The sequence below is a fragment of the Amblyraja radiata genome, chromosome 20 (genome assembly GCF_010909765.2).
Source record: "Amblyraja radiata isolate CabotCenter1 chromosome 20, sAmbRad1.1.pri, whole genome shotgun sequence".
Taxonomy (NCBI): Eukaryota; Metazoa; Chordata; class Chondrichthyes; order Rajiformes; family Rajidae; genus Amblyraja; species Amblyraja radiata.
In genome coordinates this window covers 22,487,784-22,515,719 of record NC_045975.1, presented here as the reverse complement: position 1 = coordinate 22,515,719, position 27,936 = coordinate 22,487,784, and the positions used below count along the sequence as shown (strand labels likewise).

At 44.1% G+C, this 27,936-nt stretch overlaps 1 protein-coding gene across 1 annotated transcript; it reads left to right on the top strand.

Annotated features, from left to right (window-relative positions):
* The first annotated feature begins 302 nt into the window (after positions 1–302).
* LOC116984704 lies at positions 303–26,305 on the top strand. Its single transcript, XM_033039019.1, has 14 exons — positions 303–710; positions 1,372–1,553; positions 4,430–4,582; positions 7,071–7,209; positions 11,048–11,249; positions 12,332–12,473; positions 14,352–14,510; positions 16,459–16,496; positions 17,497–17,526; positions 18,371–18,537; positions 19,408–19,790; positions 21,409–21,508; positions 23,339–23,489; positions 25,973–26,305. Exons 1-14 carry the CDS (start codon positions 585–587, stop codon positions 26,110–26,112), a joined length of 2,112 nt encoding a protein of 703 aa, XP_032894910.1. The 5' UTR covers positions 303–584; the 3' UTR covers positions 26,113–26,305.
* Positions 26,306–27,936: the final 1,631 nt, after the last annotated feature.

The window sequence follows — 27,936 nt, the reverse complement described above, 5'->3', positions numbered from 1 at the left end:
CAAAGTTAACCACCATCTCTTTAGTCTTTGTTGTGTTCAGGATGAGACAGTTCTCTTTACTCCAGGCACAGAAGGCACTGGTCAAGTTCCTGTATTCCTCCTCATGCCCGTTCCTTACACATGCCGCAATCGCTGTGTCATCTGATTATTTCTGTACGTGGCATGTGTCAGACTTATAGTTAAAGTCTGCAGTATACAGGGTGAAGAGGAACAGGGCCGGAACCGTAGCAAGCAATTTGATTTACAGCTCCCACATGGTTAAATTCTGTTACTAAATTGGCCTTAAGTACATTTGCACAATATCACAAGCTTCAATCTTGGCAGTTACTCAAAACGTTTTTCCCTGTATTCGCCAATCACAGCGAGCAACTGTAGCAACAAACCAATTGTTGCTGTGAAATGTCTTAAACATTTCCCCCCCCCCCCGCGCCATCGCTTCTGGCCAAGTTTCATGGACGACCGTGGTCTGTTATCTTTCTGCCTCTCTCCTGTGCGTTTAACCGGAGTATGTTGAGGAGACTTACAACATGTTGAATACTCTGCTTTTCCGTCACTTTGATTTCACTGACAGCCTGTGAGCAGCAATGAAGTTTCACATATGGATGCTAGCAATAAGTACTTCCCTTCTTCAAGGCTGCTGTCCTGCACAATTCTCCTACTTTGGTGCCTCCTTTGGCTTGGAAACTTCCTCGGTTAATGACACCTTTCAGGTACAGGTCTTTTCTAATACAGCTAAGCTATGTGCGGTTTGTCTCGCGTGATATCTAGCTTGCTGGGTTTTATTGACTGTTAAGCAGCACCTCTGGCGAACATGGATAGGTGGCGTTTCGGGTGGGGACCCTTCTTCTGACTGAATGGAGTGGGAGGGAGGGGAGAGAAGAATGCTGGAAAAGGGGAGAGGCAGGACAAGGAGTGGCAGGTGATAAGTCGACACAGGCGAATGGGGACAGGCAGGTGGGTGGAACAAAGGCCAGAGATAAGAACAATAGTTGGGAGATGGGTTTGAAGAGTATTTTCCCCTATACCGCACCTGGACTCCCACCTGTTTCTGCCCTCCATCTCCTCCACCCCGCTACTTTCCTCCCCCTCGCTTCACAATCCGTGACTCTTCAAACCTGTCTCACACCTTCTGTTCTTGTCACTGGCCTTTGTTCCAACCATCTGCCTGCAAAAAAAACAGCTTTCTTCTGCCCCACCCCACCAACCCCCTTCCTAAAATACGTCAGAAGAAGGGTCTCAACCCGAAACGTTACCTATCCATGATGTTGTTCGACCTGCTGAGCTACTCCTGCACTTTGTGTCCTTTTGTGTATTAACCGGCGTCCGCGTTTTTTTGTTTCTACTTATTGACTGTTAAATTGTACGTGTCAGGTCCATGTATATTACAGAGGAATCAATCTGCCATGCCCACAAAGTCCCGATGAGATTTGTGTGGCGTTAAACTGCTCTACCTGCAGATCCCGAGCAGTGGAGGTCAGCGGGCACATTGCAAACTGGTGCCTGCTAGACGGAGTGAAGGTAATTCATCTCCACTCGAATCCTCTTCATGTAAGGTAGGCAGGTTTATTGTTCGTTGTAATTCATGCCATAATACAGGATGGCACAGCTCTGGGGAGTGTTGTAGAGCAGAGGGAACTAGGAATGCAAGTACATGGTTCCTTGAAAGTGGCGTCACAGATAGACAGCGTGGTCAAAACAGCTTGTGGCACATTGGCCTTCATCAGTATTGAGTGTGAAAGTTGGGAGGTCACGTTACAGTTGTATAAGATATGGGTCAGGTATCATTTAGAATATTGTGTTCAGTTTTGGGCACCATGTTATAGGAAAAATGGTGTCAAGCAGGGAAGGGTGCAGAGAAGATTTACGAGGATGTGGCCAGGACATCAGGAAAGTTTAGCAGGTTGAAGGCACTACCAAATATGGTCTGCATTGCCTGAATTCCTAAGCTTGGCCCAGTAAATGGTATTTAGTTTGATCTAGAGATACAGTGTAGAAACACTGTGACCGCACCGACCATCGATCACCTGTTCGTACTAGTTCTATATTATCTCACTTTGTCATCCACTCTCAACACACCAGTTCCTATCCTACACACCAGCATGAGTGTAGAACTACACAATAGTCCTATCTTACACACTATATGATAGTTCTATCCTGCACAATAGTTATATCCTACACATAAGGGACAATTTACCTGGTGTAATTTGTCACAGGGGAACATGCAAACTCTGCACAGACAGCACCCAAAGTCAAGATCAAATCTGGGTCTCTGGTGCTGTGGGGCAACGGCTCTACCGCTGTTCCACTCTGCCGCCCTGTTCCTCATAGGGAAAGAAAACTTCTGTGATGAGAATGGAGCAACACAGATCTCAAAGTGCCATTGTTAGAAGATTATTTGGTTTAACATTGACGAAAATGTTGGTGCTTAGAATACTCATTGGAGCCATTAAATAGTTTGTAAATGTAAACCATATCTTTTAAATGTTCTAATAATTTGAATATTAATAATTTATGGTTTCAGAGCATTAATATTTTATGGTACAACATCTTGTCATATTGCTGGTGCAATTCATATCTTGGTTCCGTAGACCAATAATCATGTATAACATCACCTAAGAAAGATACAAAGTGCTGGAGTAACTCAGCGGGTCAGGCAGCAACTCTGGGGAACATGGATAGGTGATGTTTCTGGTCGGGACCCTTCTCTAAACCCTATAACAACGAGCCGTGGGACGTCAGTTTGCAGGAACTGCTCCAGGACATTGAGGGCGCGGTCCGACCGGACTTTGGACTTGGGAAAGAGCACCTTTCTGGCGGTGCCCGCAGGTGTATATGCAAAAATAATCTCACTGTGCAGTTGCAGATGTGGCGAATAACGCACCATGGAACCATGTCCATGTTCTCCAGAAATGCTGCCTGACCCGCTGAGTTACTCCAGCACTTTGCGTCTTTTTTTGTGAGCCAGCATCTGCAGTTCCTTGTTTCTGCAACCCTTGGTTGTAGTTTGTTAGTTGTATCCAGTACTTTTAGGTAGCATGATTTCTCTGTAATAACACCGGCCAGTTATCCACCTGTAAGATAAACGTTGTTTCTCTCTCCCCCACTAACACTGCCTAAAGCCCCTGTCCCACTTTCCCGAGTTACTCACGAATTCTCCCGAGTTTTCCCCTTGATTCAAACTCGGGGAATGTCCGTAGCGAGGCTGTAGGAGTCCTTAGATATTTCGTAGCGGCTCGTAATGCCAGCCATAAGTACTCGGGGCATCAGGTAAGTCGGGATGTTTTTTCAGCATGTTGAAAAATGTCCATGAGTAAATAAAAATAGCCCCGAGTACCTACGGCTGGCATCTCCGAGTTTGAATCAAGGAGAAAACGCGGGAGAATTCATGAGAAACACGGGAAAGTGGGACACAGGCTTAATTTAACGGGTATTTCCTACAGTGCTGTAGGTGAAGCAAGGAGGAATGCAAGTTCATTTTTTTAAATTGTTTAAGTTTTGTTTAATGTATTATTCACAGGGTCATACAGTGCAGATTCAGGGTCCAACTCCTCCATGCCGATTAAGATGCCCCATCCAAGCTAATCCTATTTGCCTGCATTTTCGCCATATATTCCTCTAAACCTTTACTATCCATGTGCCTGACAAAGTGTCTTTTAAATGTTATAATAGCACCAAGTATAATGTTGTTTGTTATTGTACGTGTGTACAAGATATAGTGAAAAGGTTTGTGTACTATCCAGTCAAATCATACTATGCATGAGTACAATGGGGTCATACACAGTTACACAGGTAGTGCAAAGAGTGCTTAATATATTATTACAGCATTGTAGCGTTACAGTTAGCGAAACTGCAGATAATAATGTTTTTAACAATTATTGGTAGTTTCTTTTAGCATTTTAAACATTATTTACTTCATTTTTAGCAGCTTTTGCTTACCTCCAGATTCACACGTACTTCCAAATTCAGGGACAGTTTCTTCCCAGCTGTGACCAGGCAACTGAACTATCCTATCACCAACTAGAGAGCGGTCCTGACCTACCATTTGTTTCATTGGAGACCTTTGGACTATCTATAATATCTTACTGAACTTTATCTTGCACTAAACATTATTCCCTTTATCCTGTATCTGTACACTGTGGATGATTCGATTGTAATCATTTATAGTCTTTCCGCTGGCTCAATAGCAAGCAATGAAAGGCTTTTCACTGTACCTCGGTGCATGTGACAATACTAATCTAAACTAAGCCAAATTAAACTAATAAAGATATTCACAGACAATAAAAGAAAGCAGGTGGTTTGGACGGATTGGATGGATATTGCAAGAGGATGCCAGAGTCAGACATTGTCTCTCTGTTGTGCAACTTATGGAGGTCACTCCTGCCACACTGCCATGTTCAGGCAGTAAGTGAAGGTTCTTATTTAGTTACAGGTCGTGCGGAGATTGTTGGTCACTCTTTATGGAATCACCGAGGGAAACGGAACGGTTTCTTTTTACGTTTTCACTGTTTGCGGATTTGGGAAGGCGCTCGGACGATGCAACGACCAACACCCCTCCACAACCTCCTCTGTTACCCGTCTTAAGGTAAAGCAAACGGACACACTCTGGGTTTATGTGTAGGAAGCAACTGCAGATGCTGATTTACACCAAAGGTAGACACAAACTGCTGGTGTAACTCGATGGGTCAGGCAGCATCTCTGGAGAAAAGGAATATATGACATTTCGGTTCTTCAGACTCAAAACCCTTCTGAAGAAGGGTGTCAACTCGAAACGTCACCTATTTCTTTTTCACGAGAGATGCTGCCTGACCCGTTGATTTACTCCAGCTATTAGTCTCCCTATTCAGTACACTGGGGTTAGTTGTACTTGAGAGACTAACCTTGAGAGAGGTTTGGGTGGGGGGAGGGGTGGGGGGAATGGAACACTTTACTAATAAAGTTAACTATTCTAGCAAGAAACATGAGGGCTTTAGAGATACAGCGTGGAAATAGGACCTTCAGCTCACCGTGTCCAGGCCGACAAGTGATCACCCCATACACTAGCACTATCCTACACACTAGGGACAATTTAGAATTTACAGAAGCCAATTAACCTACAAACCTGTACGTTCTTTGCAGCGTGGGAGGAAACCGGATCACCCGGAGGAAACCCAAATGGTCACAGGAAGAACGTACAAACTCCATACAGACAGTACCTATAGTCAGGATCAAACCCGGGTTTCTGGCGCTGTAAGGCAGCAACTCTCCAACTGCGCCATCATGCTGCCCTAAATAGGGTGAATGCACAGAGTTTTGTGCCCTGAGTAGCTGGAAACGAAAACAAGAAGATAAACAAGATAGATCAACCATGATTGAATGGCGGCGTAGACTTGATGGGCCGAATGCCTAATTCGGCTTCTATCACTTATGATCTTATGATATGTTTAAGATGATACGGGTGAGATTTAATATGAACCAGACGGGTAACTTTATCACTCAGACAAGATGACAAGATTTCCATAACTTTAACATCCAACATTACCAAGGGCATCCTCAGGGCTAACTTCTAGGTGGCACAGTGGCACAGTTGGTAGAGCTGCAGCCTCACAGTGCCAGTGCCAGGGACCGGGGTTTAATCCTGACCTCGGGTGCAGTCTCTGTGTTGATTTTGCACGTTCTCCCAGAGACCGTGAGGGTTTTTTCCGGTTTCCCCTCACATCCCAAAGGCATGCAGGTTTGTACGTTGATTGGCCCTCTGTAAATTACCCCCCAGTGTGTAGGGGGGGGGGTGGATGAAATAATGGGATAACGTAGAACTAGTGTGAACGGGTCGGCGTGGACTCAGCGGGTCGAAGGGCTGTATCTCTTAAACTAAAATTACAATTAAGTGCAGGAAATACTTCAAGTAAAGCAATGGAAAGTTTTCTTCCATCACTGTCATTTAACAGTTTCCATGCAACCTAATTTATATGACGTAAATCAACACTAAAACAATATTAACTAGGGCTAGCAGTGAATCATTCTGGGTGTAGCATTATTAGGCTAGCGTGCTAAACCAAATGTCTGACCGTTATGTTCACTAAATCAGTGTAGTTTGTTGCAATTGTGTGAGTTAATCTTGTGTTGTGGATGTGGAAAAGAAGTTTCACTTGATTGTAGTAAATGCCCAAGTATGGACAATGCAAAGAGAGCCTGCTGATATTGTTACATCCCTTTGAGCTGTTTATAGGAAGGACGCACAGAGCGTGATTCAGTGATTGTACGAAGCACTGCCTTATAAAGGGTGGCTAACCACTTGCTTAATAAGAAACGTTTTAACTTGGCATCGTGTTCGGCACAAAACATTGTGGGTCGAAAGGTCCGTTCCTGTGCAGCACTGTTCTATGATCTATGATGAAGGATAAATGGTGTGTAATCAGACAATCTAACTCCTTCCTTTGGAGAAAAACGAGGCAGCATGGTGGCACAGTGGTAGAGTTGCTGCTGGACAGCACCAGGGACCCAGGTTCAATCCTGACATCGGACATGCTGGCTGTATGGAGTTTGTCCATTCTGGCTGTGACTGCGTGGGTTTTCTCCGGGTGCTCTGGTTTCCTACCACACTCCAAAGACGTGCGGGTTTATAGGTTAATTGTCTTCGGTAAAACTGTAAATTGCCCCTAGTGTGTAGGATAGGGCTAGTGTACGGGGATCATTGGTCGGCATGGACACAGGGCTGAAGGGCCTATTTCTGTGCTGTATCTCTAAACTCAACTAAAAAGAAGGTTTGTAGGTGAATTGGCCGCTGTAAATTGCCCCTAGTATGTAGGGAGTGGATGAGAAAGTGAGATAACACACAACTAGTGTGAACAGGTGATCAATAGACAGCATCGACTTGAAGGGCCTGTTTCTCTGCTGTGTCTCTGGACTAAAGTAAGAATAAGTGTGATTGGGTGATCGATGGTCCCTTTGACCAAAGGGCCTATTTCCATTTGTATCTTTCAACCAAGCAAAGAAGGGCTTAGTGACTAAGAACAACTATCAGACTGCGCATCCAGCACACTGTTGTTTGGATTCAGAGTAAATCTTTCATTTAATTTTTTCTCCTGCCGCAGAGTGCCTCAGAATTGCATGGCTACTTATCACCTGACTGTGTACGAGGGGAATGGAGATGTTCTCAGATGTCGTTATGCACTGCGGGAAAGGCAGGAATGTGTCCACTGTGTCCAGCATCATGTCCTCAAGTTGGATCAGGTAGATGTAGCTTCATTTTTACAGAAAGAGCATGTGTAGGATAAATGGAAAGACCATGTGGAGTTTGTGTCCAAAGTCATAGTCATAGAATGATACAGTGTGGAAACAGGCCCAACTTGCCCACACTGGCCAACTTGTCCCAGCTACACTAGTCCCACCTGTCAGCATTTGCTCCATATCTCTCCAAACCTGTCCTATCCATGTACGTCTAACTGCTTCTTAAATGTTGGGATATTCCCAGCCTCAACTACCTCCTCTGGCAGCTCGTTCAAAATATCCACCATCCTCTCAGATTCTTATTAAATCTTTTCCCCTTAAACCTATGTCTTCTGGTCCTCGATTAACCTACTCTGGGCAAGAGCCGCTGTGCATCTACCTGATTTATTCTTCTCATGATCTTGTACACCTCTATAAGATCACCCCTCATCCTCCTGCGCGCCAAGGAATAGAGTCCCAGCCTACTTAACCTTTGCCTATAGCTTACACCCTCTGGTTCTGGCAACATCCTCGTAAACCTTCTCTGTACCCTTTCCAGCTTGACAACGTCTTTCCTATAACACCGTGCCCAGAACTGAACACAATACTCTAAATGTCTTATACCAATGTCTTATACAACTGCCACATGACCTCCCAACTTCTATCCTTAATACTCTGGCTGATGAAGCTTCTCTGGGTGCTGTCAGTAATGTATTAAAACAGGTGCACATTGGTGTGCACCAGTCTAAGCTGATCTCTCAAATGTGACTTGGGTACGATTTTTATATTCTCAGACGGCAAGATTACTCAGAAACTTGACAGTAAAATGAGGTCTTAATTACAGAAACTTGCCTAACAATAAAACTATGTCTTGCATAGAAACTCGATAAACAGTAAAACAAGGTCTTAATTACAGAAACCAGATTAACAATAAAACAAAGCCTTGCACAGAAACTTGACAAACAGTAAAACGAGGTCTTGCACAGAATGGAGCTCAGAAATAATTAATAGGTGACAAACAGAATGAGATGATTATCCACAAGTCTAACTTAGTTGACAGTATGTCCAATTTTCTGTTACAGTGATGGGAGCACGCTATAATATAATCAATGACGTTCCTGAAACTTGGGTGTTGTCACTACTGCTTTCCATGTCTCTTCTTTTAGCCTTTGTCTGTGGTCACCACATTGGCACTATCCACATCCCTACATACTAGTTATTAGCCCACACTATAACAGCGTGGAAACACGCCCTCAGCCCACCGAGTCCATGCTGATCATCATTCACCCGTTCACACTAGTTTTATGTTGTCCAGCTTTCCTATACACTCCCTACACACCAGCAGCAAATTACAGAGGGCCAATTAACCAATACCCAAATGTCTTTGGGACGTAGGTAGAAACCAGAGCACCCGAAGAAAACCCACATAGTCACAAGGAGAACATACAAACTCCACACACATACGAGGTCAGGATCGAACCCGGGTCTCTGGCACTGTAAGGCAGTAGCTCTACCAGCTGCGCCACTGATGCCCAGTGGGCACAGTATTCCGAAGCTCCAGTTTAAACTGGTCTTTTAAAAGGCCACATTTGTTTTGTGTATCGTAGATTTTTTTCCCCCCTCCCTGATGATTGTCTCGAGAACAGAATTGCTTGAACTAAAGGTAATTTGGATTGGAGTTATTTTATTATCTGGCAGTTTTTTAGCACTGTTGTATCTTTTTCATTTCTGCATCCTTGTGTTGATGAATTTGAGTTGAATCTGGCCCAGGTTGTGATGAGTGCCTCTGTATCCGTGACACTGCTAAAAGCCTTATGGAACTTTCCAATGTTCTATCGAATCAGGATCAGCTCCTTGGGATTGGAGGGTAGCTAATGTATCCCACTTTTTAAGAAAGGAGGGAGAGAAAAAAACAGGGGATTATAGACCAGTTAGCCTGACATCGGTGGTGGGGAAGATGCTGGAGTCAATTATAAAAGATAAAAGAGCAGCACATTTGGATAACAGTAACAGGATTGGTTCGAGTCAACATGGATTTACGAAGGTAAAATTATGCTTGAGTAATCTTCTGGAATTTTTTGAGGATGTAACTAGGAGAATGGATAAGGGAGAGCCAGTGGATGTAGTGTACCTGAATTTTCAGAAAGCATTTGATAAGGTCCCACATAGAAGATTAGTGGGCAAAATTAGAGCACATGGTATTGGGGTTAGAGTGCTGACATGGATAGAAAATTGGTTGGCAGACAGGAAACAAAGAGTAGGGATTAACGAGTCCCTTTCAGAATGGTAGGCAGTGACATAAGGGGTACCGCAAGGCTTGGTGCTGGGACCACAGCTATTTACAATATACATTAATGATTTAGATGAAGGGATTAAAAGTAACATTAGCAAATTTGCAGATGACGCAAGGCAGGGTGGCAGTGTGAACTTTGTGGAGTATGCTATGAGGATGCAGGGTGACTTGCATATGGATGAGAAGGGAATGGAGGGTTATGGTATGAGTGCAGGCAGGTGGGACTAAGGGAAAAAAATTGTTCGGCGCGGACTTGTAGGGCCGAGATGGCCTGTTTCCGTGCTGTAATTGTTATATGGTTATATGGTTATATGGACAGGTTGGGTGAGTGGGCAGATGCATGGCAGATGCAGTTTAATGTGAATAAATGTGAGGTTATCCACTTTGGTGGCAAGAACAGGAAGGTAGATTATTATCTGAATGGTGTTAAATTAGGAAAAGGGGATCTGGGTGTCCTTGTACATCGGTCACTGAAAGTAAGCATGCAGGTCCAGCAGGCAGTGACAAAAGCTAATGGCATGTTGGCCTTCATAACAAGAGGAGTTGAGTATAGGAGCAAAGAGATCCTTCTGCAGTTGTACAGGGCCCTGGTGAGACCACATCTGGGGTATAATATGCAGTTTTGGTCTCCAATTTTGAGGAAGAAAATTCTTGCAGCGTAGGTTCACAAAGTTAATTCCCGGGATGGCGGGACTGTCATATGTTGAAAGAATGGAGCAACTGGGCTTGTATACACTGGAATTTAGAAGGATGAGAGGATATCTTATTGAAACATATAAGATTATTAAGGGATTGGGCAAGCTAGAGGCAAGAAACATGTTCCTGATGTTGGGCGAATGCAGAACCAGGGGCCACAGTTTAAGAAAAAGGGGTAGGCCATTTAAAATGGAGATGAGGAAAAACGTTTTCACCGAGAGAGTTGCGAATCTGTGGAATTCTCTGCCTCAGATGGCAGTGGAGGCCGATTATCTGGATGCTTTCAAGAGAGTTAGATAGAGCTCTTAAAGATAACGGAGTCAAGGGATATTGGGAGAAGGCAGGAACGGGGTACTGATTGTGTATAATCAGCAATGATCACAGTGAAAGGCGCTGCTGATTCAAAGGGCCAAATGGTCTACTCCTGCAACTATAGGCTATTATCTATTGACCGTTCAGAAGCCTGATAACAGAGGGGACGAAGCTGTTCCTTAGTCTGGTGTTACGCACTTACATGCGTCTGTACACAATCTGATACAGATACCTGAAAGTGTGCACCTACAATCTCATGAACAGCTTCTTCCCCTCTGTTATCAGACTTCTGAACAGTCCTTCCATAAGCTAGGGTACTGTCCGATTCACCTCTACCCCATTGCGGACATTGGACTTTGTCTATGCAACTCATGCGCTACAATGCTGAGAAATATATTCTGCACTATGTATCTTCCCCTTTGCTCTACGTATTGTAAATGGGTTTGGCTTGATTATATTTAGGTATAGGATTATCTGATTTGATTAGATGTCAGCCAAAACAAAGCTTGGCACTGTGACAATAATAAACCTAAAGTGCCTGTACTTCCTTCATCTTTGCAGAAAAACTGTGTCCTTTACTACAATCGGCTTGGAACTAAAGGAGCATACATCTTGGAACTGATGATTGAAGAGTATCCAAGAGATACCATTCTCCTGACTCACGGTGATGGGACACAGACTGTGTATCCTGCTTTTGAAGAGGCTTCCTCCACTCAAAGCATTAAAGCTTTGAGTTCCATCCCCATGCAATTTGTTATTATTGGTAAGCATCCCACCCACCACCGCCACCGCCAAGGTTATTTAGAGCCATAGAGCACCAAAACAAGCCTTTCGGCCCAACTTGTCCATGCCGACCCATGTCCACATCTACACCAGTCCCACCTCCCTGCGTTTCCTCTCCATTTACTATTTCTCTCCATTTATCTGCCCAAATTTGTTTTTTGGTTTAATTTTAGTTTAGTTTATTGTCATATGTACTGAGATACAGTGAAAAGCTTATGTTGCGTGCTGACCAGTCAGTGGAGAGACTATAAATCACTACAATTGAGCCATCCATAGAAAAGGTGTTTTATTACCTGCCTCAACAACCTCCACTGGCAGCTCGTTCCATATACCCATCAACCTCAGTGTGAAAACATGCCACTTAGGGGCCTATTAAATCTTTGCTCTCTCATGTTTTTGCTCCTTTCATGGAGAGGTTCATCCAGGTGGAAACACATGTGTGCGGGATTCTGCTGTGTAGGTGGTAGGCCTGCAAGGAACTAGGCCTGAACCTAGTCTGTCTTCTTGCACCGAGGGTCAGGGACAAGAAGGTTAGCTCCATGGTCCCTCTCTGAGACTAGAATCGCCTCTCACCACCGCTGACCCAGGTTCAATCCAGACCTCGGGTGCTGTCTGTGTGGAGTTTGCACGTTCTCCCTGTGACCACGCGAGTTTCCTCCAGATGCTCAGGTTTTCTCCCACATCTCAGAGTTGTGCACGTTTGTAGGTTAATTGTCCCTCTGTAAATTGCCCCTTGTGTGTGGGGAGTGGATGAGATAGTGGGATAACATAGGACTGGTGTGAACAGGTGATTGATGGTCGGTGTGAACTCAATCTAAAGGGCCTGTTTCCCTGTTGTATCTCTAAATTAGAAACTAAACTCGAAACTCAACTAGAAGCTTAAATAGAAGCTAAATTAGAAGCTAACCTATAAGCTAAATTAGAAGATAAACTAGATGATAAACTGGAAGATAAACTTTAAAAAACAAACTTAAAAAACAATCTTAAAAAAACAAACTTAAAATAACAAACTTAAAAAAACAAAGTTGAAACCAAGCTAAGCCTGTCTTTTCTTTCTTACAGTGGACAACGCTATATCAGAATGTGCATATGGAATTTTTCGCCCATTGCTTGTTCATCCAACACCTCCCAATGGTGCAAGAATATATGCTTCAAATTATGATGAGATTAACTTCACAATAAAAGCCATCAGCATAAATGAAAGGTATCTCATTCACTGGAAATACTGCAAATGATATAGATCGTCTACCTGAGCCAGCAGCGTCACCCACTCCTGGTTTTAGCCTCACAGTTATAGAACCCTCAGTTGAAATGAATCATTTCTCAGTTCATCTGGTTAAGAATTTTGTAGATGACACATTCTTGGCAGGACAAATCATAATAGGACGTACATGGTAAATGGTAGCGAATTGAGGAATGCAGTTGAACAGAGGGTTCTAGGAATAACTGTGCATAGTTCCCTGAATCTCATGTAGATGGGGTGGTAAAGAAAGCTTTTGGTGTGCTGGCCTTTATAAATCAGAGCATTTAGTGTAGAAGTTGGGATGTAATGTTAAAATTGTACAAGGCATTGGTGAGGCCAATTCTGGAGTATGGTGTACAATTTTGGTCTCCAAATTATAGGAAGGATGTCAACAAAATAGAGAGAGTACAGAGGAGATTTACTAGAATGTTGCCTGGGTTTCAGCACCTAAGTTACAGAGAAATGTTGAACAAGATAGGTCTTTATTCTTTGGAGCGCAGAAGGTTAAGGGGGGACTTGATAGAGGTCTTTAAAATTATGAGAGGGATAGACAGAGGTGACGTGGATAAGCTTTTTCCATTGAGAGTAGGGAAGATTCAAACAAGAGGACATGATTGGAGAATTAAGGGACAAAGGTTTAGGGGTAACATGAGGGGGAACTTCTTTACTCAGAGAGTGGTAGCCGTGTGGAATGAGCTTCCAGTGGAAGTGGTTGAGGCAGGTTCGATTTTATCATTTAAAAATAAATTGGATAGGTATATGGATGGGAAAGGAATGGAGGGTTATGGTCTGAGTGCAGGTAGATGGGACTAGGTGAGATTAAGTGTTCGGCACGGACTAGAAGGGCCGAGATGGCCTGTTTCCGTGCTGTAATTGTTATATGGTTATATTCCTGGGCCACCTCATTCAAAGTCCCTTGGTTGTTTGAGGCTAAATCAAATCTTATAAATGGATCATCAAAGGTACCCATGCAAATCTAACACCACTTATCTCAAATACTTACAACGTATTTACCTCAAGTGCTGAGGAAAGTTAAGTTAGCACACGTTTGAGACAGGATTTGTGTTCATTATTTTCTATGTGGCCCAGCTTCATAATGAAACTCTGCAGCATTTTGCCAGGATGGTACAGTGGCACAGCTGGTAGAGCAGCTGCCTCACAGCACCAGGTACCTGGGTATGATCCTGGCCTTGAATGCTGTCTATGTGTGCAGTTTGCACATTCTCCCTCTGACCAGGTGGGTTTCCTCCGGATGCAGAAGAATCCTGGCCTGAAACGTCACCTATCCATGTTCTCCAGAGATAGAAACCAAATGCTGGAGTAACAGAGTGGATCAGGCTGGAGAAAAGGAATACGTGATGTTTCAGGTCAAGACCCTTCTTCAGACCCATCTGAAGAAAGGTCTTGATCCGAAATGTCACCTATTCTTTTTCTCCAGAGATGCTGTCTGACCCGTTGAGTTACTCCAGCACTTTGTGTCTTTTTTTCAACAAAGAATTCAGGTTTTGGAAAAACACTGTTTTCATTTTCTTTAATGCAAATAGTTAGGTTTGGTTATTGAAACCTTGTAATATTTAGTGAAAAATTAGGAACTAAAAAAAGCATGCCAAAATACCATTGGTTCTATCAAAAGTGTTCCATCCGGAGAGATTGATCAATAACTTCCCATCTATATCCTAGGACGTGGTGTACTTTCTATTGTTTATCATTATCAATCCATTCTATTAGTCTTGCTATTTAAGAGACTACACCTTAACCACAATAACAATGGAATGCTTTAAATATCGAGAGCTAAGGGGCACTCCTTATTTCTTCTTTTCCTTTCTACGTTTTCCACAGGATCACCGCCTTTACAATCGTGGGTCCACGTGAGTTACGCAAGTCCGATACTTGGAGCATGGATGACAGATTTGTGTCGGTGAATGCTACCTGGTCAGTCGGTGCACACACTGTCCCAAAACAAGTCCCGGTGTGCTTTCTCTCGACAACAACTTCGGGGTAAATGTCTACCTTAGTGGAGGGGCCATTGCCAGACTAGAGTGAACATCATCATATTAGTTTAGTTTATTATTGTCACGTGTACCGAGGTAGAGGGAAAGGCTTTTTGCCTGCTATCCAGTCAGCAGAAAGACAATATATAATTGCAATCAAGCTGTCCGCAGTGTACAGATACAGGATAAAGGGGATAACGTTTATTGCAAGATAAAGTCCAGTAAAGTCTGATTAAAGTATAGTTACATTTATTGTCACGTGTACTGAGGTAGAGTGAAAAGGTTTTATTTGTCTGCTGCTATTCAGTCAGCGAAAAGACTACACATGATTACAGTAAAGTCCGATTAAAGATAGTCCAAGGGTCTCCAATGAGGTAGATGGGAGCTCAGGGCCGCTCTCTAGTTGGTGATAGGATAGTTCAGTTGCCACGTAATATATTCTACCAATGATCACACACGGTATCAATCAAATAATTCAGGAGAAATTTAAATGAAAATTCAATAAGATTTGAGTCTCCATCAAAAAAGTAAACAAATGTTTGATCGAGAAGTTACTAACTCCAGGGAAATTTTGCATCGAAATTGGATTTATTTTGCCATAAAAATAGGGAAATATAAACCAAAGAAAAGGGTGGCACATGGGCGCAGCGGTATTGCGGCCTCACAGCACCAGAGACCCGGGTTCAATCCTGACCACGGGTACTGTCCTTATGGAGTTTGTACTTTCTCCCTGTGATCGTGGGTCCCCCCCGGGTACTCTGGTTTCTTCCTACATTCCAAAGACGTGTAGGTTCGTAGATTAGTAGGCTTCTCAAAAACTGCCCCTAGTGTGTAGGTTGCAAAACTGGGATAAAATAGAACTAGTGTGAACAGGTGAACATTGGTCGCCGTGGGTTCGGTGGGCTGAAGGGCCTGTTTCCACCCTGTATATTTAAATTAAACATAAAACAGTACATTTGAGGTGATCAATCGCCCTTTAGCTTGGACAAATTAAACCATTGTTCTGAAGCTCCATATCTAAGCTGCCCTTCCCTGTTCTTGTGTAAGGAGGATCTGCAGATGCTGGTTTAAAGTGAAATAACTCAGCGGGTCAGTCAGCATCTCTGGAAAAAAGGATATGGTGATGTTTTGGGTCGAGACCCTCCTCAGACTGACAGTCAAGAGCCCTGACTCTCAGCTTGAGGAGGGGGTCTAAATCCGAAACGTCACCTATTCCTTTTCTCCAGAGATGCCGCCTATCGTGCTGAGTTACTCCAGGTTTTTGTGTCTGTCTTCCCTATTCTTCTCTGGAATACAATTTGTTTCTAATTGTGGCTCTGCAGGATTGACTGAGGAGACATGTTGGCCAGGAAACCAGCAGATCTGGACTCTGTACTCTTTCGCAAATTGTACCATGGGATCTTCAGTTGCGATTTAAGCTACGGAACAATCCATAGCAGAATTCTCTGGGTCATTTGTTTAATCTGTGGAGTGGAGCTAAAAACATAAACATCTTGAGGTGATTGGGTTACTGGGTTTAGTTGAATTACAATTTTTGTGACTGACCGGTAGTGAAGATTGAGATTAATTGGGATCTTTAGTTTTAGTTCAGAGATGTAGTGCGGAAACAGGCCCTTCAGCCCACCGAGTCCGTGACAACCAGCGATCCGCGTACACTAACACCATTCCTACACACTAGGGACAATTACGATTTTTACCAAAGCCAATTAACCTTCAAACCAGTACATCTTTGTGTGGGAGGAATCCGGAGCACCCAGAGAAAACCCACGTGGTCACATGGAGAATGTATAAACTCTGTACAGGCAGCACCCGTGGTCATGAACGAACCAGGGTCTAAGGCAGCAACACTACCGCCACGTCACTGTGCTGCCCCTGTGTGACACAGGGGAAATGTAGAGCATTTGGGATCACTCCAAAATAAAAACTGCCTGAATGTTAATTTTCCTTTAATTCAGATTACAGTCAGAACCACGGTGCATTTGGATTGTGCTGGGTATGTATTGTGCTGGGTATGTATTGTGCTGGGTATGTATTGATAAACCACAACTGGTAATTGTTTCTGAATCTAATGTCTTTAAACATGTGTTGTTACGGGAAGCGATTCTTGATAACATCTTGAGTATAAGAAATTGATGTTGAAATTGGAGTATTGTGTTCTGTTTAGGTCACCCTGATACAGCAAGGGTGCCATTATGCTGGGAAGAATGTAGAGAAGATTTAAGAGGATGTTGCCAGGACTCGAGGGACTGAGGTACAGGGAGAGATTGGGCAGGCTGGGGGTTTGTTTGTTGGAGCGCAGGAGGGGAAGGGGAGACCTTACAGGGGTGCATAAGATCATGGGGATAAATAGGGTGAACGCACAGTCTTTTTCCCAGTGCAGGGGAGTCAGGATCACTGGACATGGGTTTAAGGTGAGAGGGGAAATAGTTAATAGAAGCCTGAGGAGCAGCTTTTTTCACTCGGAGTGTTGTGGGTATGTGGAATGAGCTGCCTGAGGAGGTAGTTAAGGCAGGTACTATAGCAACATTTATAGGTACATGGATGGATAGGAAGGTTTAGAGGAATATGGGCCAAATGTGACTAGTATAGGTGGTGTATCGTGGTCGACAGGGAAGAGTCGAAGAGCCTGTTTCCATGCTGTCTTACACCATTACTCCGATCTAATTCTGAGCTGAATGGTAAAGTAAAGGAGACACAAGGAATTGCAGATGCTGGATTAATTAACCAATTTTAAGTAACGCAGTTCCTCGTGTTGCTGTGTGTTTAAGAAGGTTGGGTAGATATTTGGAATCGAAAGGCTTAAAGAAGTATGGGGAGAGGTAGAATATGGTATTGAAAAAAAGACACAAAGTGCTGGAGTAACTCAGCGGCTCAGGCGACATCTTTGAAGAACATGGATAGGTGATGTTTTGGATTTATTCTGATTACATCCACATGTGATAATAAACCTAATTATTTTTCAATATTAATTTCATTTTTTTTTATGGTTGCAGGTTTTCCTGAAGAACAGCCACGTGCCGCAGGTAGGAAAGGGATTTCCCTTTGCATTTTTTGTATTATTATCGTACATGTATTTGGTGCTTTAAAGAAACAAGATGTAGGGGTGAAGGAGGGTTCTTACTCTCATAGGGAGCTGGCGCATTTGACTAATTTAAACATGGGACTAATGTAATACTAATTTAAACATTGACTAGTAGATGGGACATGTTTGTAGGTGTGGGCAAGTTGGGCCGGTGGGCCTGTTCCACATTGTTTGACTGTATGACTATGACCCCCTGATTATTTTATTGATACTTTAGTGCTGAATGAAGGCATCTGAACATGTTCAGTGTTTGAAATATTGTTGTGAACAATAATTGGTGCTTTAAAGGTCTCACCCCTTATAAGAAGACAATTTTTTCCCAACTGTTATCAGGCCACTGAGCCGTCCTACCAACTAAAGGGAGGACCAGAGCTACTATCTGCCGCATCGGAGACCCTCAGACTATCTTTGATCGGACTTTACTAGATTTTATCTTGCACTAAATGTTATTCAAGTTATTCCATTTATCATGTTTCTACACTCTGTGGAAGGCTTGATTGTAATCACGCATTGTCTTTCCACTGATTGGTTAGCATACAACTAAAGCTTTTCACTGTACCTCAGTACATGTGACAATAAACTAAACTCAAGATTGGCTTGTAATGCTCCTCAGGCTGTAACACTGACCCTGAAACGTCACCTATCCATGTTCTGCACGGATGCTGCCTGACCCGCTGAGTTGCTCCAGCATTTGGTGTCTTTTAATGAACACTGCTCAAGTGCAAGAAGACAATGGTTTGTTGGAGCATTGCAGCAAAGCTCACTCCTGTCTCTGTTTGCCGCAGATCTGCAGTGTTTGCCCGATTCCATGATTGTGTGTGTCCCAAGAACTTTGGTGGCAAACCTACCAGACGATCGCTTGCAGCTCAACGATGCTTCCTGTAACGTCACTGGCAATAGCACTCATCTGTTGCTAGTCATTCCCCTCTCGGGGTGCGGCACTGTGTTACTGGTATGTAGAGTTCTTGCATTTGGGATCACGAGGGGAGGGGAACATTCGAGAGTCAAGAGTGTTTTATTGTCATGAGTCCTGGACAGAACAATGAAATTCTTACTTTCAGCAGCACAACTGAATTTGGAAACATCGTACTGTGTGAACAATATAATAAATGAGAAAACAAATATACATATACTGAACTTTATTGTCTCATTTATTATAGTGTTTATAGTATAATAGTCTGTAATTCCCAGACCCATCCATGTTCTCTAGAGATGCTGCCTGACCTGAGTTACTACAATGCTTTGTGTCATTTTTTGTAAATGAGCATCAAAGTTCAAAGGAGATATGCAGGGTACATTTTTTTTTTAAATGTTGGGTGGTGAGTGCCTGGAACATGGTGGTGGAGGCAGATACGATAGTGGTGTTATAAAGGTTTTTAGATAGGCACATGAATATGCTGGGAATGGAGGGATGCAGATTATATGCAGGTAGATAAGAGATTGTCTTGGCATCATGTTTGGTATGGACATTGTAGATTGAAGGTCGACACAATATGCTGGAGTAACTCAGTGAGTCAGGCAGCATCTCTGGAGAAAAGGAAATGGTGATGTTTTGGGTCAAAACCCTTCTTCATTCATGAAGAGTTTGAAGCAGTGCCCCGACCCAAAACATTACCTATCCTTTTCTCCAGAGATGCTGCCTAACCCGCTGAGTTACTCCAGCATTATGTGTCTATCTCTGGTGTAAACCAACATCTGCAGGCCCTTCCTACGCACTTGTTGGCTGAAGGGCCTGTTCCTGTGCTGTATAGTTTCACATTTTATTTGTATTTCCCTCACTTGGATTAATGGCCTCACACTTGAATTAATTTCTTCCTCTCAGGAAGATAAATCCAATTACATCTTCACAAATAAAATCTTCAGTCGGAGCAGAGATGAAAGTTCAGAGCAGCCGAATTGGGTAATTGTCCCGTTGATGTGCAAGTTCCTTCGATCCACCAATGCTAGTGAAGAGACCAGGGTGCAGAAGAGTACCACGGACAAGGTCTTTAGAGTCTACAGCTTTGAAATACAGTTCAGCAAAGAGTTCAACTCGAGTTGGTGGGCAGCTGGACCAGACTCCCCATTTAACGCCACCAGCAAGGACCATTTATACATCAGCATCGTTGCCAACAGCAACGAGTCTTCCCACTCGCTCCACGTGGAGTCTTGTCAGATATCGGAGCAGCACAATTCTTCAGCAGGTGTCACTCTCTTACAACAGGGGTAAGGAAGCTTTTACATTTCATTGATGAGACTCCATTTTTAAGCCTGTCTCTCTTTTCTTTAATCCACGACAAAGGGTAATATGTTTCCAGATTAAGATGGTGTGAGACGCAATGGGGCGTTTGGTTTAGTTTCGAGATACAGGGTGGGAACGGGCCCTTTGTCCCACTAAGTCCGTGCTGACCAGCGATCACCCCGTACACTAGTTCTATCCTACACACTAGAGACAATTCACAGAAGCCAATCAACCTATAAACCTACATGCCTTTGGGATGTAGGAGGAGACTCGGAGAAATCCCACGCAGTCACGGCGAAAATGGGCAAACTCCGCACAGACAGCACCCGTAGTCAGGATTGAACCTGTTTCTCTGGCGCTGTGAGGCAGCAACTCTACTGCTGCGCCACCGTGCCACCCCTTGAAGATTGAAAGCGGTGCTCAAGATCACACTGTTGGGGTGCTGTTCAATTTACGGTTCCACAAGTTTATAGCCAGTTATATAGGTCGGAATCAGGCCCTTTGCCCAGTTTGGGCAGCACAGAGGCTCAACGATAGAGTTGTTGCCTTCCAGTAGTGTTCCTATCTTTAAACTCCTGACGGGCACCCGAAAAAGGGGCCACATCACCCCGATCCTGGCCTCTCTCCACTGGCTCCCTGTGCGATTCCGTATACATTTCAAGTCCCTCCTCTATGTCTACAAAGCCCTCAATGGGCTTGCCCCCTCCTACATTAAAAGTCTTCTCACCCACCACTCCATCTCCAGGTCCCTCAGATCGGCCGACTTGGGGCTGCTGAATATCCCGCGGTCTAGGCATAAGGTTAGGGGCGACTGCGTCTTTGTGGTTGCAGCTCCTAGACTGTGGAACAGCATCCCCCTTCCCATCAGAACTGCCCCCTCCATCGACTCCTTTAAGTCAAGACTAAAATCTTATCTATACTCCCAAGCCTTTCCTGACGTCCACTGAGCGAGGGCTATATGTATATATGTATGTAGTTTGTTTGTTTATACTATTCTTATAACAAATGTAAAGCACTTTGGCCAACGAGTTGTTTTTTAAATGTGCTATATAAATAAATGTGACTTGACATGACTTGAACAAAACACCCATGCCACTGATTTGCACACAGCTTAGCTTTGCGACAGGGTGGAAGCAGGCCTTCTGGCCTACCAAGTCCACACTGACCAACAATCAGCACACACACTAGTTCTATCCTACTCACTACGGACAATTTACAGAAGCCAATTAACCTATAAACCTGCGCGTCTTTGGAATGTGGGAGGACACCGGAACACCAACTCTCCTGCTGTGCCACTGTGCCACCCTACACGTGCAACATTGTGCCACACTTACATGGAAAGGAAAGGTTTGTAGGTACTTGGGCCAAACGCAGGCAGATGTGATTAGCTCAAATGGTCAAGGGACCTATTCCCATGCTGCATAAGTAAGTCTGTGGCTATTTCTTATATTTTAATGTTGGAGTTGTGTCTGTGTTCAAGTCTTGATGTTTTTTCTTTGAGCTAGCATCAAAGTGACTATAACTAAACCATGCTGATGCATGTTGAGCTGGAATCACATCAAACAGTATTTTCTCCTCACTCTCTCTTTTTGTTTGAGACAGCTGCCTAAACTACAGCACAGTGGAGGAACACCAGACCGACAATCAAAAAGAGAAAGTATACTCTGTCAAACTATCCTCTTTACCGTGGCACACCGCCCAGGTATACATTAAAAGCCATCTTCATCTTAGCGTTAAAATGTATGGTAGCATGTTTGAAAATAATTTAAACGTGTGAGGAGTTAGTTCAGAGATACAGCGTGGAAACAGGCCCTACGGCCCACTGGGTCCACACCGACTACCGATCACCCGTTCACACTAGATCTAGGCTATTCCACTTTCTCATCCACTCCCTACACTCTCGGGGCAAATTACAGAGGGCCAAATAACCTATAAACCTGCACGTGTTTGGGATGTGGGAGGAAACCGGAGCACCCGGAGGAAACCCACGTGGTCACAGGGAGAAAATGCAAACTCCACACACAGGCAGCACCTGCTACCCACATATCGGCTCAGAAATGTATTATCTAGCTTAGTGCTGAACTACAAACTTCATGAGGATCCACACATTTCATTCCGTGAATGTATTTCTGTTGAAATGATCCATTAACAATATATCATATGCTCGAAAACATTCCTCCCTCTGGCTTTACATTTCATTCCTCTTCTCTCCTTACCTTACACTTCATTGAATCCCTTTTATCCCTAACCTTTAACCTCCCACGTGACAAATCAACCACCCCACCTCCCTCCCCTCCACCTAAGACATGGCAGACTTTATACTGCCCCAACCCCCTCTCCCCCCCCACCCCAATCTCTCATTTCCAGCTTTCTCCCCCTACTCCAATCAGGGGCCCAACCCGAAACGTCGCCTGTCCTTTCCATCCACAGATGCTGCCTGACCCGCTGAGTTCCTCCAGTATTTTGTATTGTGCTTAAGATCCCAGCATCTGCAATCTCTTGTCCTGTAATTGTCGGCTGAACCGATAAAGAATCAATCAATAACGTACGATCAGCATTTGATGGCTCTGGGCTTGGTCCATATCCCTCAAAACCTATCCATGTACTTGTCCAAATGTTTTTTAAACATTGTGATAGTACCTGCCTCAACTACCTCCTCTGCCAGCTCATTCCATATACAATGGTTCAATATTATCATGTGTACCAAGGTAGAGTGAAATTAGTTTATTGCATACAGTGAGATTATTGCCATACAATCCCAGATTAAGTATATAATGCATAGAAATCCCTCTGGGACCATATGCAAGAGTCGCCTACCACACGTTGTGTAAAAAAAGTTGTCCCTCATGATCCTATTAAATCTTTCCCCTCAAACCTTAAACCAATGTCCTTGGTTATTAAATCCCCAACTCTGGGCAAAAGACTCTGGGTATTTACCCAATCTCATCCCCTCATGATTTTGTACACGATTCCTTGTTTCCATACTCAGTCTCTTCTCTCCTTCTGGTTCTTAATTCCCCAACTCTGGGTAAAAGACTCAATAAATTCCAGAGTTGCCATCGGGTGACGTTTTGGGTCAGGAACCTTCTTCAGACTGGGTGCCGACCTGAAATGTGTCCTATCCATGTTCTCCACAGTGAAGGCGGCAGGGTGATGTAGTGCTAGAGTTGCTGCCTTACAGTGCCAAAGACCCGGGTTCGAGCGACGACAGGTGCTATCTGTGTAGAGTGTACGTTCTTCCCATGACCTGCGTGGATGTTCTCCAGGCGCTCCTGTTTCCTCCCACACTCCAAAGACATGCAGGTTTGTAGGTTAATTGGCTTGGTAAAAATGTAAATTGACCCTAGTGTGCGTAGGATAGAGTTAAATGTGCAGGGATTTGGTGAACCAAGTGGTCTATTTCCACACTCTGTATCTCTAAACTAAACATGTTGCCTGCCTTCTTGAGTTCCTCCAGCACTTTTCGTGTAAACCAGCGTCTGTAGTTCCTTGTTAATACAAATGACTATTGACGTTCGCTTCTCTCCTTCAGGTGTTTGTCACTTGCAGTGTGCTGCTCTGTGCCCATGCACCCAGCCCCCACCCATGCACACAGGGGTGTGTCCCTGGCACTGGCCCATGGGCAGACCAGTCAGCCCTTCAACAGGTCAGGGCTGGGCCAGTGCACATCACAACGGACTTGGGTGAGAATTATAATACTAATTGATTTTTCCAGGTGTTATTAATTATTTGCTAGAGAAATGCAGCAGGAAAACGGGCCCTTAAGCCCAACTCATTCATGGCGACCAAGATGTCCCATTTAAACTAGTCCCAACTGGGGGCGGCACTGTGGAGCAGCGGTAGAGTTGCCTTACTTTCAGCGCCAGAGACCCGGGTTCGATCCTGATTAAGGGCCCAACATGGTAGAGTACAATCTTATAGAGACATAAGGAACTGGAGATGCTAGTTTATAGTAAAAAAACAAACAAATTCTGGAGTAACTCAGCTGCTCAGACAGCATCTGTGGAAGACATGGTATATGTGACGTGAAGAAGGGTCCCAACCCAAAATGTCAACTATCCATGAGTATTACCTTATTCCTGATCCAAAATCCAAACATGTCCCAGTGATCAGGAGTAAGAAAGTCTGGCAGATATCATCAGTACCCAAGATTGATTCAAGAATTAGAATTAGAATAACATTTCTATTAGGTTCAAATGAAATTACGTTTCTGCAGTCATACAAACAAGAAAAAAAAAACCAAGACACACAATTTACATAAACATCCATCACAGTGAATCTCCAAACACCTCCTCACTGTGATGGAAGGCAAAGTCTTGTCTCTCCCCTGTTCTTTTATCTTCTCCCGATGTTAAAGCCCCCGGTGGGCAATGGTAAGTCCCGCGGCCGTTAAGGCCACGCCGGGTGATGTAAGGCCCTGCTCCGGGTCTTGATACTGGAGCCCCCGGCGGGCGTTAAAGCCGCGCCGGGTGATGTAAGGCCCTGCTCCGGGTCTTGATACTGGAGCCCCCGGCGGGCGAGCGATGGTAAGTCCCGCGGACGTTAAAGCCGTGCCGGGCGATGTAAAGCCCTGCTTCGGGTCGTGAGTCCGCAGGCTCTGCAACTGGAGCCCCAGGTCAATTCCGGTTGGAGGCAGTCCACGGTGCTAGGGCCCAACGACAACGGTCACCTGACAGGGAAAGGTCGGGTCCCCGTACAGTACCCATACCATCTTGTTCCTGTGCAACATCCTAAATAGAAATAACCACCTAGATGATCTAATTTAGCTGCTCCACAAGTTAGTTAACTTCAAACTCCGGATTTTCCTGATCGGTATTACCAGGAAGCAAATGTACCTCAGCACGGCATGCCTTGAACATTTGTGAAATTACTTTTGTGCAGTATATTTTTAAAGAGAATGACTCATTGCATCTTATCATCGTGGGTGTGCATTGGTAACTCATGAGCTCCAGAACTAAATGGTTCACATTAACCTCTGTAAGTTATGTCATGACCATAGTAGAAGAGGGCAGAGCCTTCAATTATTCACCAGACTTTAGAGATACAATGCAAAAGTCGGCCCCCCGCCGAGTCCATGCCGATTTACAGTTTTACACGGACAATTTACAATTTTACCAAAGCCAATTAATCTACAATCCCAAAGGTGGACACAAAATGTTGGAGTAACTCAGCGGGACAGGCAGCAACTCCATACAGACAGCACCTGTGGTCAGAATCAAACTTGTGTCTCTGGCACTGTAAGGCAACAACTCTACCGCTGCACGCTGTGTCAGTTACGGATTATAGAACGTACAGCACAGGAACAGGCTCTTTGGCCCACAATGTCTGTGCTGAACATGATGCCAAGTTAAACTAATCCCCCCTCATTGCACGTGATCCATATCCTCATTTCCCTGCATATACATTTGCCTTTCTAAAAACCTTTCAAATTACAATCATATTCTAGCATCCTTGTATCCAAGTTAAACAAGTTTCTTCAGAAGGTAGACACAAAATGCTGGAATAACTCAGCGGGACAGGCAGCATCTCTGGAGAGAAGGAAAGAGTGATGTTTCGGGTCGAGACCCTTCTTCAGTCTCGACCCGAAACGTCACCCATTCCTTCTCTCCAGAGATGCTGCCTGTCCCGCTGAGTTACTCCAGCATTTTGTGTCTACCTTCGATTTAAACCAGCATCTGCAGTTATTTCCAACACAAGGTTCATCAGAAGGTAGAAACAAAGAACTGCAGATGCTGATTTATACCAAAGTGCTGGAGCAATTCAACGGGTCAGGCAGCATCTCTGGAGAAAAAGATTGGGTGATGTTTTGGGTCAAAACCCTTCAACCAACCGCCACCCCCTAATTTCCACCTGAAGAAGGGCCGCGACCCAAATTGTCACCTTTCCCTTTTCTCCAGAGATGCTGCCTGCCTGTCCCGCTCCAGCATTTTGTGTCTATCCAGCAGGTTATTACCTTCCTCAAAACGTAATGGCTCTGTTGCTGAATAAGCACACAGCCGCAAAGCCAACCTATTGCAATAGATTTATACTTTATTATCACATGACACGTCACAGTGAAATTCTTGTTTTCAGTGCCATACAGAAAATATGCAGAGTCGTTGTGTATAATAACAATTACAAAGTGTGCACAGCCTTAGAATTTAAATGATTTCTTCTTGAATCCAAGGTCCCAACTATGCTGTCATTACAGTCGGGCTGGCGTTGGCAGGCGCCGTGATCTACATCGTTTTGATCCTGTTGAAGAGATCATTTGTGGGACTGTACTACAGAGCAAACGTTAGATCCTCCCGATCCAGGCGATTCTGACAAACAAGTCCATCAGCCAGCACTGTGCCTTCCGGGAGTCTCTATTCATTGGAGTTCTCCTTCAGTTCCCTCTGCTGTCAACCAGATGCCTCACAACCTCACTCAGTGGTGTCTGAATTGCCTGTGGCTCTCTCTGGATTGGAAGGAATTTCTAATTTAAAAGGGCAGAATGCTGGAATAACTCAGTAGGTCAGGCAGCACCTCTAGCACCTCTGGATAGGTGATGTTCCATAACCCATGTCCTCCAGAGATGCTGACTGGCCCGCTGAGTTATTCCAGCATTCTAATTTTTTTTTTTGCAGACCAGCACCTGCTTTATCTATATCTTTACTGGATCTCTAACTTTATTAGTGCCTGGTGGTAGATATGATGGTGACATTAAAGAACATTTTAGATAGGTATACAGATATGCAGAGAATGGAGGGGTATCACGTGCAGATTTAGCAAGGCATCAAGTTTGATAGACACTTGGTGGCACAGTAGTACAGCTGTTGCCTCACGGCGACAGAGACCCAGGTTCAATCCTGATGTTGGGTGCTGTCTGTATGGAGTTTGTATGTTCTCCCTGTGACTGCGTGGGTTTTCTCCGGGTGCTCCGGTTTCCTACCACACTCTAAAGACATGCAGGTTTGTAGGTTAGTTGACTTCTGTAAATTGTCCCTAGTCTGTAGGATAGAGCCAGTGTACGGAGATCGTTAGTTAGCATGGACTCGGTGGGCGGAATGGCCTGTTCTGTGTTGCACTTTTCTATGGTCTATGTTAACTCCCTCAGTATTAGTGCATAGATCATCAGTAGGATGAAGATCCCACGCTGCTACATGATAAATAACACAGCTGTATCATTTCAAACTGTGCTACACTGCCATCACTGGACTCCAGATACCACAACATACACTGATATACGTGCGTAGTTTCCAATACGTGTTGCAATCAGTCTGTCTGAATCAGTCTGAAGAAGGGTCTTAACCCGAAATGTCACCCATTCCCTCTCTCCAGAGATGCTGCCTGTCCCGCTGAGTTACTCCAGCATTTAGTGACTACCTTCGATTTAAACCAGCATCTGCAAGTCTTTCCTACACATGTGTCCAATCCTACCCTGATACCTGAAGTGCTTTGAAAAGGTTTAAGGTTGTGGGGGGGGAACATTTAATAGCAACCTGAGGGGCAACTTTTTTTACACAAAGGATGGTTGGGTATGTGGAACGAGCTGCCAGAGGTGGTAGTTGAGGCAGGTACTAATGCAATGTTTAAGAAACATTTTGACAGGTATGTGTATCGGATAGGTTTAGAGGGATATGGGCCAAACGCAGGCAGGTGGGACTAGATGGGGCGTTGTTCGGTGTGGGCACATTGGGCCATAGCGCCTGTTTCCACGCTGTATGACTCTTATGACTCTATCAATCTATTTCTCTTAACAATTCCGCTGCTAACATTCCCAGCAACTCTCTATAAGAAAGTTAATGCTTCCAATTTGCAATTGTAAAAAAAACCATATACTGTTCCAAAATTTAAAAAATGCAAATGAAATGAAATCTGAAATTTTAAAATTGCCATATATATACACAGGAGATGTTGGTGATTGTATAAGATGTTAGTGAGGTTGCATTTGGAGTATTCTGTTTAGTTTTTGTAACCCTGCTATAGGAAGGATGTCATTAAGCTGGAAAGGGAGCAGAGAAGCTTTATGAGGACGTTGCCAGGATTCGAGGGCCTGACATAGGGAGAGGTTGGGCAGGCTAGGACATTATTCCTTGGAGCATAGAGGGCTAAGGGGTGATCTTATATAGGTGTATAAAATCAGGAGGGGAATAAATGCGCAGTCTT